Source organism: Caretta caretta, chromosome 10 (genome assembly GCF_965140235.1).
Source record: "Caretta caretta isolate rCarCar2 chromosome 10, rCarCar1.hap1, whole genome shotgun sequence".
Lineage (NCBI taxonomy): Eukaryota > Metazoa > Chordata > Testudines > Cheloniidae > Caretta > Caretta caretta.
Genome location: NC_134215.1, coordinates 67,180,683 through 67,193,109, shown reverse-complemented (window position 1 = coordinate 67,193,109; position 12,427 = coordinate 67,180,683). Strand labels below are relative to the sequence as shown.

Below are 12,427 nucleotides of genomic sequence, written 5' to 3'. Positions count from 1 at the left end.
AAATGAGGAGGGGTAAAGAGTCTCTAAATAATTAATTACCACATCTTAGAATAAGAATAATATTAATTAGATGTTGCTTACTGTTAACTCTACAGAGGCTTAATTTTGGGCTAATGACTTAGTTTGCCTCAAAGTTATTATTAGCCTGTGATCTGGTTTTTACCTCAGGAATAGAAACGTATTGTGCAATTATCTCCATATTTTAGAAAGAATAACTAATAATAAACTGCAGAGTGCGTCTCGTTAGCTCTGTTATGGCAGAGCAGTGAAAACTATCCTCCTCCACGAAGGATGATTTTTATTTTTTACCTTGTGTGTAAAAACTGAACTAAAATTTCCATATGTTATGGATGAGATAAATTCAGGTGTGTCAGGGTGAGTTTCACATGATCCGCTGTAATTGTTTTCCCTATAGCTTTGGTGTGAGCCCTTGGCCATATGAAGAGAGATCTCTCAGTAGCAGCAAAATTAGGGAATACTTTCTTAGAGATAAAGGAAAGTTAACTTCTTGGGGTTCTTTGCTCTGATGTCACTTTTATCATGTATGTTGGGAGATTACTCGTTAGCTTTTTAAGTAAATGTACATTCTCCACATTAGTATTATTATTGTACAAGTGTGGATTTCTCAAAGGCCACATTAGATCCAGGTGCCATTGTGCTAGATGCTCTACAGACACATAGTAAGAGCAGATCCTTGCCCCAAAGAGCCTACAGTTTAAGGCCTCAGTACAGCAGCTCTCTCCATGCTGTCAGGCCCCTGAGGGAATGGGACCACTCATGAATAAAGTTACTCACATGCATAAGTGCAAAAAGGATCAAGGCCTAGTTCAACTGAAGCTGCACAAGTGGGAAGAAGGATGGCCCAACGGTCAAGGTGCGAGCATGGGATGATGAAGATCTTTGTTTAATTCCTTTCTCTGTCACTGACCTCCTCTGTCACCTTAGCCAAGTCTTTTAGTCTCTCTCTACCTCAGTTCCCCATCTGTGAAATGGGGATATTAGCCCTACCTTACCTCACAGGGGTGTTGTGGGGATAAACACATGAAAGACTGTGAAGTTCTGAGACTCTACAGTGATGGGGGCCATAAAAGTGCGTAGGAGGTAGGAAAAGGGTTACAGTAAAAGATAAAGTGGTTAGGTAGCTATGAGCTTATTTTGATGGGCAGAAGGTTCTCCAATGGGAATGAAGTGGATTTTTTCCCTCCATCATGCTTGATACAAATTATGACTGGCCATGGAAGTGTAAAAATACTAGTCTTTGAGAAATAGTAAGCGAAGAAGAAATGATGGGTTTTTTTAGGTTTTATGTATGAAATTATTGGTATATTTTCCAAAGTTTCTTTTTGCCAGGAATTGCCTAGAATGTGAGTAGGATTTTATAATCCAATGATAGCCATGGGTTTTGTAGGTAAATTCTTGCTAATTTTATTTCTTCCTCCCTGCATCGTGATGTCCATTTTTGGGATGGGTTGACCTGCGGCAGAAAGGGCATAGTGCTAAGTCTTTTAGCTGTGATGCCTACAAAATAACTTGGCAATAATTAGGCACCAGGTGTGTTGATAGCACTGCTAGTAATGCCGACCAATATCGTCCCATTGTTTTCTTGTATCCCCTATCAGTTGTCTCTTGTTATACTTAGTTGTAAGCGTTTGTGAGCACGATCCATCTTTTTATTCAGTGTTTGTACAGCGCCTAGCACATTGGGGCCCCTAAGGTAATAATAATAAATACGACAGCCGTTATGGCCACATAACCAAGGGGTAAGTTGTGGCGCATGGGTTCTAGCAGTTCTCCATGCACTTCAATTTTTTATACAGTATTATTTTTAGTCTGTTACCGATTTGCAGAATTCTCAGCAGTAATTAATATAATACATGAGACTAAGTAATCATTGTTTGTAGAGATGCACAGCATGATTTCGTAACATCAAAAGCTGAGGTCCTGAATTCAGATTCACAGCACTAACACAAAACCAGCCAGAGTGTAATGATTTACTGTGATGAACAAAAGAATAGGCATCACATCTGCAATATGGGTTTAACTTACAGGGAAAAAAATCCTAACAATAGTTTTTGAATGTCAATTTTGTTAAAATACAGTGCGTTTCTGGGGCCCAAAGACCTCTTCCCATATAAAGAATATAAAGATAAGTTTGGGAAGTCGAACAAACGAAAAGGATTTAACGAAGGACTGTGGGAAATAGAAAACAACCCTGGAGTCAAGTTTACTGGATACCAGGTAAATGACAGCTTCCCTTCCATTCCTCCTTATCTTACTTATATTCCTTTTGAGGGTGTCTTATCCGTGTAACTACTGGGTGGCTGGTGCTAGAAGGCCGTGGTTTGGATAGTATTGAGGGGTTTCTGAGCTGGTGATGGGAATGTAATTGCATAACATAAAGATAAGCATGGTCCCGTACTCTATGACAAATGGGATCTTAATTGTACAGCACAGCCCCTCGGTCTGTGCAGTAGTCTGGAAAATTCTGCAGCAGGTATAGGTGAATTAAAATATAGAGGCTGTTTATTGAATTCTATGTAAACATGAATATTTGGTGACCAGTTCCTTTTGTTGTTTATTTTTATAGCACTGTGCTGCCCTCTAACTTGACATTGTCAATGGGCTGAGGATTTTTGCATTGACAATGCATAAAGCATTATAGAAATTTGGGGAGGGGAGAAGGCAGAGCAGGAGGTTTTGATAGGAGCAGTGACTGCATTTAACAGTTGTCCCTGTCATATGTTAGGGACAGAGTCAGTCAGCCAGAGAGGAACAGTCAAGGGGCTATAGAAACCCAGATTATCTTCTATGGTCCCTCAAGAGCATAAACCACCTCCAAAAGATGGAGGACAACTGTTATCCAATGAGCACTTTCCAAAGTATGGAACGTCTGCAGCTGATCCTGCTATCCTGTATTCCTGTCCCTCATTCTCAGTCATGCAGAAGATGATCTGAATGTTGATAGGGGTGGTATTCAGGGGGGCCTCTGGACTGCTGGAGGAGGACAGGGTGAGAGTTCTCCACCTCCTGGTCAGATCTGAAATTTCCCTCTAGGGAGATGTTGGTTTTTTGGGCTGCCACCCTTTCTACTGATTGGGTCACTTTCCCATACAGCCAAGATCTCCGAGTTTGCATTGCCCAGCACAAACCAGAAAATGACAGATAGATCCTATTGGACTGAGTCATTGGTTTTCCACTCTGCCGACTGCCGTCACCAGCACTTCGGTTTCTCTGTAAACTAGGGCTGTCGATTAATTGTAGTTAACTCACCTGATTAACTCAAAAAATTAATTGCGATTAACCACAGTTTTAATCACACCATGAAACAATAGAATACCAATTGAATTTTATTAGATATTTTGGATGTTTTTCTACATTTTCATAAATCTTGTATTCTGTTTTGTAACTGAAATCAACGTGTATATTATTTTTTATTACAAATATTTGCCCTGTAAAAATAATAAACAAGAGAAATAGTATTTTTCAGTTCACCTCATACAAGTACTGTAGTGCAATCTCTTTGTCATGAAAGTGCACCTTACAAATTAAAGTAGTTCAGGACACTGAGGTCAATGGTAATTGGGACAAAATACAATTGGCTTTACAAAAGGTAGATAGCGTCAAACCAGCCTGATCTCCTTTGAGAAGGTAACAGATTTTTTAAACAAAGGAAACGCAGTGGATCTAATTTACCTCGATTTCAGTAAGGCATTTGATAACGGTTGAACATGGAGAATTAAGAGCTAAATTAGAAAAGATGGGGATCAATATGAAAATTGAAAGGTGGATAAGGAATTAGTTAAAGAGAGACTACAGCAGGTCACACTGAAAGGTGAACTGTCAGGCTGGAAGGAGGTTACTAGTGGAGTTCCTCAGGGATTAGTTTGGGGACCAATCTTATTTAATCTTTTTATTACTGACCTTGGCACAAAAAGCGGGAATGTGCTAATAAAGTTTGTGGATGACCCAAAGCTGGGAGGTGTTGCCATACAGAGAAGGACCGGGATATCATACAGGAAAATCTGGATGACCTTGTAAACTGGAGTAATAGTAATAGGATGAAATTTAATAGTGAAAAGTGCAAGATCATGCATTTATGGATTCATAGCAAGAATTTCTGTTATAAACTGGGGACGCATCACTTGGAAGTAACAGAGGAGAGAAGGACCTCGGAATATTGGTTGATCCCAGGATGACTATAACCCGCCAATGTGATATGCCCATGAAAAAAGCTAATGCCGTCTTGGGATGTATCAGGCAAGGTATTTCCAGTGGAGATAAGGAGGTATTAGTACCATTATACAAGGCACTGGTGAGACCTCATCTGGAATATTGTGTGCAGTCCTGGTCGCCCATGTTTAAGAAGGATGAATTCAAACTGGAACAGGTACAGAGAAGGGCTACTAGGATGATCTGAGGAAAACCTGCCTTATGAAAGGAGACTCAAAGAGCTTGGCTTGTTTAGCCTAACCAGAAGAAGACTGAGAGGAGATATGATTGCTATCTATAAATATATCAGAGGGATAAATACCACGGAGGGAGAAGAATTATTTAAGCTCAGTACAAATGTGGACACAAGAACAAATGGATATAAACTGGCCACCAGGAAGTTTAGACTTGAAATTAGATGAAGGTTTCTAACCATTAGAGGAGTGAAGTTCTGGAACAGCCTTCCAAGGGGAGCAGTGGGGGCAAAAGACATATCTGGCTTCAAGACTAAGCTTGATAAGTTTATGGAGGGGATGATATGATGGGATGGCCTAATTTTGGCAATTAATTGATCTTCAATTATTAGCAGTAAATATGCCCAATGGCCTGTGATGGGATGTTAGATGGGGTGGGATCCGAGTTACTACAGAGAATTCTTTCCTGGGTGTCTGGCTAGTGAGTCTTGCCCACATGCTGAGGGTTTAGCTGATTGCCATATTTGGGGTCAGGAAGGAATTTTCCTCCAGGGCAGATAGGTAGAGCCCCTGGGGGTTTTTTCACCTTCCTCTGCAGCGTGGGGCACGGGTCGCTTGCTGGAGGATTCTCTGCACCTTGAAGTCTTTGAACCACGATTTGAGGACTTCAGTAGCTCAGACATAAGTTAGGGGTTTGTTACAGCAGTGGGTGGGTGAGATTCTGTGGCCTGCGTTGTGCAGGAGGTCAGACTAGACAATCATAATGGTCCCTTCTGACCTTAAAGTCTATGATTCTAAATGTAGATTTTTTTTGTTACATAACTGCACTCAAAAGCAAAACAATATAAAACTTCAGAGCCTACATGTCCACTCAGTCCTACTTCTCGTTCTGCCAATCACTAAGAGAAACAAGTTTGTTTACATTTACAGGAGATAATGCCACCTTCTTCTTATTTACAATGTCACCAGAAAGTGAGAATAGGCATTTGTATGGCACTTTTGTAGCCGGCATTGCAAGGTATTTACGTGACAGATATGCTAAATATTCGTATGCCCCTTCATGCTTCAGCCACTGTTCTAAAGGACATGCTTCCATGCTGATGATGCTCGTTAAAAAAAAATACGTTAATTAAATTTGTGACTGAATTCCTTGGAGGAGAATTCTATGTCCCCTGCTCGGTTTTACCTGCATTCTGCCATATATTTCATGTTATAGCAGTCTCGGATGATGACCCCAGGACATGTTGTTCATTTTAAGAACGCTTTCACTGTAGATTAAACAAAACACAAAGAAGGTACCAATATGAGATTTCTAAAGATAGCTACAGCACTCGACCCAAGGTTTAAGAATCTGAAGTGCCTTCCAAAATCTGAGAGGGATGGGGTGCGGAGCATGCTTTCAGAAGTCTTAAAAGAGCAACACTCCAATGCAGAAACTACAGAACCCGAACCACCAAAAAAGAAAATCAACCTTCTGTTGTGGCATCTGACTCAGATAATGAAAATGAACATGCGTCGGTCCACACTGCTTTGGATTGTCATCGAGCAGAACCAGTCATCAGCATGGACGCATGTCCCCGGGAATGGTGGTTGAAGCATGAAGGGACATACGAATCTTTAGCTCATCTGGCATGTGAATATCTTGCGATGCCGGCTGCAACAGTGCCATGAGAATGCCTGTTCTCACTTTCCTGTGACACTGTAAACAAGAAGCAGGCATCATTATCGCCTGCAAATGTAAACAAACTTGTTTGTCTGAGCGATTGGCTGAACAAGAAGTAGGACTGAGTGGACTTGCAGGCTCTAAAATTTTACATTGTTTTATTTTTGAATGAAGGTTGGGGTTTTTTTACAAAATTCTACATTTGTAAGTTCAACTTGCATGATAAAGAGATTGCACTGCAGTACTTGTATTAGGTGAATTGAAAAATATTATTTCTTTTGTTTTTTTACAGTGAAAATACTTGTAAAGAAAAATAAATATAAAGTGAGCACTGTAGACTTTATATTCTGTGTTGTAATTGAAATCAATATATTTGAAAATGTAGAAAACATCATCAAAAATATTTAAATAAATGGTATTCTGTTATTATTTAACAGTGCAATTAATCATGATTAATTTTTTTAATTGCTTGACAGCCATACTGTAAACCTTTCTGAGCGTGTCATCTCAGAATATGCATCTGATAACTGTTTTCAAGTGGCTACTGAAGAAATTGCCTCTGCCAGCCCTCTATTTTGATGGTTGTAAGATCAGGCTGATTTGTTCCTGAGTAAAATGATTGAAGTGCAAGCTCTCTCTTCTTAGGATCTCCCTGTGCAATATGGGACATGGCAAAAATTAATTATTTGGGAGAAGTTTTAGTTAATTATTATTATTATTTATTATTTCAAAGGCAATCCAGCAACAGAGCTCTTCAGAAACTGAGGGAGAAGGAGGAAATACGGCCGATGCAAGCAGTGAGGAGGAAGGTGATCGGGTAGAAGAGGATGGAAAAGGCAAAAGAAAGAATGAAAAAGCAGGCTCAAAACGAAAAAAATCTTACACTTCAAAGGTGATCCAGAAGCTTTTCCATTGTCACTTGTGCATTGTAATGGCAGTTTAGCCCGGCCTTCTGCAGGTCTAGATTTCTGTTCCAAAATAGTGGGGTTTATTGAACTAGAGAGAAAAGCTGGTCTTGTGGTTAGGGCTCTAACCTGGTATTTGGGAGACCTGGGTTCAATTTCCTGCTCTGCCACAGACTTAATATATTACTTTGGGCAAGTCACTTGGTCTCTCTGCATCTCACTTCCCCATCTGTAAAATGGGGTTATTAGCATTTCCCTACCTCACAGGGGTATTGGGAGGATAAATACATTAAAGCTTGCCAGGGGCTCAGGCACTGTGGTAATGGGAGCCACGTAAGTATTTGAGATCATTATTCATTTTCATATTTGTCTGTCTGTCTGTCAGCACAGTAGCACTGGTGTTCTATTCAGTGGGCCAGATTGTCAGCTGGTTTAAATCAACACAGCTCCATGGAAGCCAACAGAGCAATGCCAGTTTACACCAACTGTGGATCTGCCCCAACATATTTTACACACTTCCCGGATTATCATTTTTATTAGATCAGAGAAATTGGTGGTGGTGAAGGGAAGCTGGATGGTTGGCAGCTGTGTAATGGGTATTTCTGGCATTAGTAGCTGAGTGGGGACCAAGGCAGCTGGGGTTGTGGGACAAGCACATTTAAATAAGGTAAATATAAATATAGATGAGGGAAACATTTAACAAAGTCAACATTTGAATTCTCATCTTCAGTTTTCAGAACTAACTCTGTACTGGGATGAATGAGGCAGTTCACCCCTCTCTGAGCTCTTATTTTAAGCTGTCTGGAAACTATGCTTTAATTTACACCCAGTTCACATTTCAAGGTTATTTTCACAACCATAAGAACTAGAAACATAGGGCCGTATCATGCCATTGGTTTTAAGCAGAGCTCCCAGGGAGTTAAAAACTGGTAGCACAATATGGCCCATATTTTTCTTTTAACGAAATATTGGGTTCTGTAGTATGAGTCTGCAACAAGGGGTGGATTCCACAGCAAAAATCTATGACTGTAGAATTGAGGAATACATGGGCACTGATTATAATCGAGTGTATGATGAAACTGCCAGAACAGTCATGTTTTGATTAATGTGCTTTCAAGAACAGCTCAAGATGGCTTTGCTCTTCTTTTTCGTTTCTTTTTTAAACCTGGTTTAATCATGAGCCTGATCTGAAGCCCATTGAAATCAAGGGAAAAAATCCCCTATAAGAATTAGTGCTTGATTTATTTTGTCTTATTAATCTGGCCTCTTACAATGTCACTGAAAAATATTCCATTAATTATTTCAGGACTAGTTTCAGATTTGCTGAGCTTTGCATGAGAGATGGGCCAGGATCTGAACAAAAACCTTAGATCTCAGCACTCAGGAACTTGTAGGTTTAAAAAAAAATACATAAAAAGATTTTTTTCCCCTGTGTGTGTTTCACATTAGAAATTCAGGTCCTGTCTACCCCTTTTTTTTCTGGAAGACTCTGCACAAATGGAGAATTAGTAAAGCCACGGTCTATCCCTTTGTGCTGGAGAATTGCATAACATAAAGGGAAGAAGAATGATGTATGGTTCCGTATGGCTTTAATGTTCATATATTAAAACTGACAGCACCAAGAAAGTATGGAAAGCAGCTCTGTCAATTCTGCTCTCGTTTTGCACCTCTGTGTTTAATCAAAACTTTTGTCAGTCTGGCACCATCATTTCATTAACTAACCAAACCTACAGATGACCCTTCTCCTGTTATCATCTCTACCTCTGATTAGCAATGCTACCCACCTATCTCAGCTGTTAATTTCTCCTCGTTTCATCGGTTGCTGTAACTCTGAACGTTGAAACCAATCTATGCTTTCCACCCCCATTGACTGTATCTAGGAAGAGCTTCAAACAGGGGCCCATGAGCTAGGACAAGAAGAATGGACTTGCACGCACATTGTAAAACACAGGCTATGTCTTTCTCACCCTGAAGTTTGATTTTTGTTTGTTAACTGTGTTGTTCTATTTAGAAATCCTCCAAGCAGTCACGGAAATCTCCCGGAGATGAAGATGATAAGGACTGCAAAGAGGAAGAAAATAAGAGCGGCTCTGATGCGGGAGACGCAGGCAATGACACAAGAAACACTTCTTCAGATTTGCAGAAAACCAGCGAAGGGGTAATCTTCCGTTCACATTCCCTTTGTGTGCAGTTTGTTACCACTGATCCTCAGACTCAGACCCTCGGGGGTGAAGTGCACCCTGTGCAGAGGCCTATACACACTGCATAAGTCCTGCTCAACTCCTGCTTTGAGGGTGTAAGTGGCATTAGACCTGAACAGGGATGAATTTCAACCTAGATGAGTGAGCAAGCCTTAGCAAACACTCTGGGTATGATTTCTCCTCTCGCTGACACCGGTGTAAATCAGGAGTAGCTCCAGTGAAGTTGCGCTGTTACAAAACTGAGGCGAGAGCAGAATCAGGGCCTGTGCATGCTGTACTGTGACGTACTAAATGCAGTGGGCTTGCTTGTTCGCTCACATGATTTACACCTACATAATTCTGCCAGTTTCTTTGGAGCCGCTTCTGATTCAGACAGGCTTAAGTCAGAGGAGAATCAGGCCTTGTGCGTGCAGGTTTCTGGGCTGATCCTGCTCTGGGTTTCACTGTGCTGAAGGGGGCATGTAATGGCATTGTGCCCCAGAGCAGCAGGGCAGCTGGCACAAAGAAGTAACCTGCACATGCCTCACAAGCTTGATCCACATATACTTGTCCCCACTGCACTCCCTGGCACTGTTACTATGAGCCCAGCAACAGACAAGGAGAGTGTTGGTCAGGAGAACTGATGTGTCTTGATGTGTTTAGATCGTATCCTGGCCTGTCCCAATGGGCAAACGGCAGCCACCTTTAAAAAAACAATTACTCCTGTTCTGTATTGTCCTACTCTGTTCACACTGCACAGATAACAGGCCGGGTTGTGGGGAATGATGCAGTGGGACACCGCACACTCAAATGTATCTTCCGACCTCCCCTTCAGAGCTCTTTATGATTGAGGAGGGTTTGTCATGATTATACCCCTTTAACTGCTGGGCATGCTGTCCAGTATACTGGGAGCTGGCTCTGTCACTGGCATACAGAACACTAAGTAAGCACTGATCCTAGGGGTGGGGATTGGTGCAAAGTGTATGCCAAATGCTTGGGTCAGACTCCCAGACACATACCTGTGGGAGTAACATGGCGGTAGGCTACATCTCAGGTGACCAGACAGCAAGTGTGAAAAATCGGGACGGGGGTGGGGGTAATAGGAGCCTATGTAAGAAAAAGACCCAAAAATCGGGACACTCCCTATAAAATTGGGACATCTGGTCACCCTAGCTACATCCCATGTTCAGCATATGGTCAGAAGGTACTACCATGCATGGAGTTTTGCCTGCTCGTAGTAATAAGACCGGATGACTTTTCAAAGTTCAGGATTCGGTACCTAGTCTCTTGGTCAGGTTTGAAATGCTTAATGACCAGTTTCAGTGAGTAACTATGGCATCAAATGTGTGAGAGAGTTATAACTACATGGAGGTTGGAGTGGGATGGAATCCACCACCCTAACCCACACACAGGGAGAGGCACTGTCCTGCAGCACTTCCAAGCCCTGTGCTGGAAGGGGGTCCACAATCCCTGCACAATTCCTCCATGGGGATTTATAAGCACTGTACTCACTCACTCAGAGCTATGTCCCCAGGCCACTACAGACATTGCCACACCACAGTTTCTGAGGGGCTGATAAAGAGCACTGGGGGCATGGTATCCAGAGTCATGCTTATTTAGTGGCGGCCCACCTCGTATGTAGTGGAACCACTGTGGTTCTGCTGTGCTACAGGACTTCTGCGCCCCTGTACACTGGGTAAATTTCACCCTCAGTCCTCCTCGGGATTTCTCTTTGGAGCTTTCCAGTAGCTCTTAAAGTTCTGTTTCAAGGAAGGGATGGAGTCTTCATCTCTTGATGTCTTCAGATCAAGACTGGATGCCTTTCTAGAAGATGTACTTTAGTCAAACACACGTTATGGAGCTCAAGACACAGGAACTGATACATCAGAGACCAAAGAATTTCACCCAGAGGTGACACTAGCTGATCTAATGGTCCCGTCTGGCCTTACAATCTATGAAAGAGCAGTTGAACAGTAATGCACAACTTGAACAGAGTGGGCATGCTCCTCTTCTCACTTACCCCAATGCAACTCTCTTTATCTCAGTGAAGTTAGACCTGGTTTATGTGGGGAGGAAAATCAAGCTCTGTGGGTTTATCTGGTCATAAGAAGGTGCCAGGAACATAATACAAAAATATACCTTAGGCTGCCCTTTCTATGTTAGGGAAGCTCAGGTTTCATCAGGTTCCTGTGCAAGACTGGAATTAGAAAATTAGTTGTTTTGTTACAGTTTTCAGTGTGGAAAAGATGCTGACTTTGGCACCTCTAATTATATATAACAAACAGCCTCTTTAAGCTGCTCTCTGGAATGTGCTTGGTCAGCCCCACCATTTTGGTATGGTGCTGAACCATGCAAGGATCACTGCCTAGCCGCGTGGCCTCCCAAGCCGTGGAAGGCCATGGAAACCTGCTAGAATGATGGGAGGCCTACAAACATTCATCTTAACTTAACTGCAGTGCTGCCCAGAGGAGGAGAGCTCTTGAAGATGAGACTCCATGTCTCTGGTGCTCCCAGCATGCATCCTCCTGTGGCCATGCATGAGTTACCCAGAGGACACAGACTGCTTTTTGTCTTAATAATATCACAGTAGTCACTCCATTTATATAGTGCCTGGATGCTTTTCCAGTGTGCTGAAGGCACCTCTCCCATCTTCTAAGGGGACAGGGTTTGTCTTTTAATCATCATTGCTTTGACTGAGAGGTAGGAGATCAACATGTGCCCTTGGGTCATAGCGCCCCTTAAAAACCTTCGCCATCTGACTGATCTTTGTTTAGCCAGAGAACACCACCTTGATATTAGATCATAAGCCAGGCTTGCTGGCTATCACACCAGCCCACAGGTTCAGCTCCTCTTGTAGGCTTGCTGCTAAATTCATACTAGCCTCCCAGCTATTCCCAGGATCCTCTGTCTCCCCTCCCTTGCTGCTGCTGTTAGCATGGCTGCCTCTCCAAAATGATACCGCAGAATTACTGCATCTTGTACCTGAACCTCAAAAGTCTGTTGGCTAATATGAATCTTAACAGGGCTTCTATAAGCTCGCAGCCACTGAGACTGCTTGCCCATTGGATAGAACCCTTTGCTGCGTACCTATGTTTAGGCTTCCTCAAAATACCTTCTAAGCAGAATATTCCAGTGTAACATTTCTCATTTCTAATTTCATTTAGCTTTTACTGTATAAAACTAGAATAACAACTTTGCGTCGCAGCATGTTTAGTAAGGGTTGGATTCTGCAATCATTGTGACCTCAAAATTAATGCCCGATTAATTGTCACGTGT

The 12,427-nt window shown here is 42.0% G+C and overlaps 1 protein-coding gene across 1 annotated transcript in view; it reads left to right on the top strand.

Annotated features, from left to right (window-relative positions):
* Positions 1 to 12,427, top strand: part of HDGFL3 (HDGF like 3) — a 56,795-nt gene that overhangs the window by 39,479 nt on the left and 4,889 nt on the right. The window contains exons 3-5 of the mRNA XM_048866396.2: positions 2,100 to 2,238; positions 6,800 to 6,958; positions 8,983 to 9,129. Coding sequence (XP_048722353.1) covers positions 2,100 to 2,238; positions 6,800 to 6,958; positions 8,983 to 9,129 — 445 coding nt within the window. The remainder of the gene's footprint in view (positions 1 to 2,099; positions 2,239 to 6,799; positions 6,959 to 8,982; positions 9,130 to 12,427) is intronic.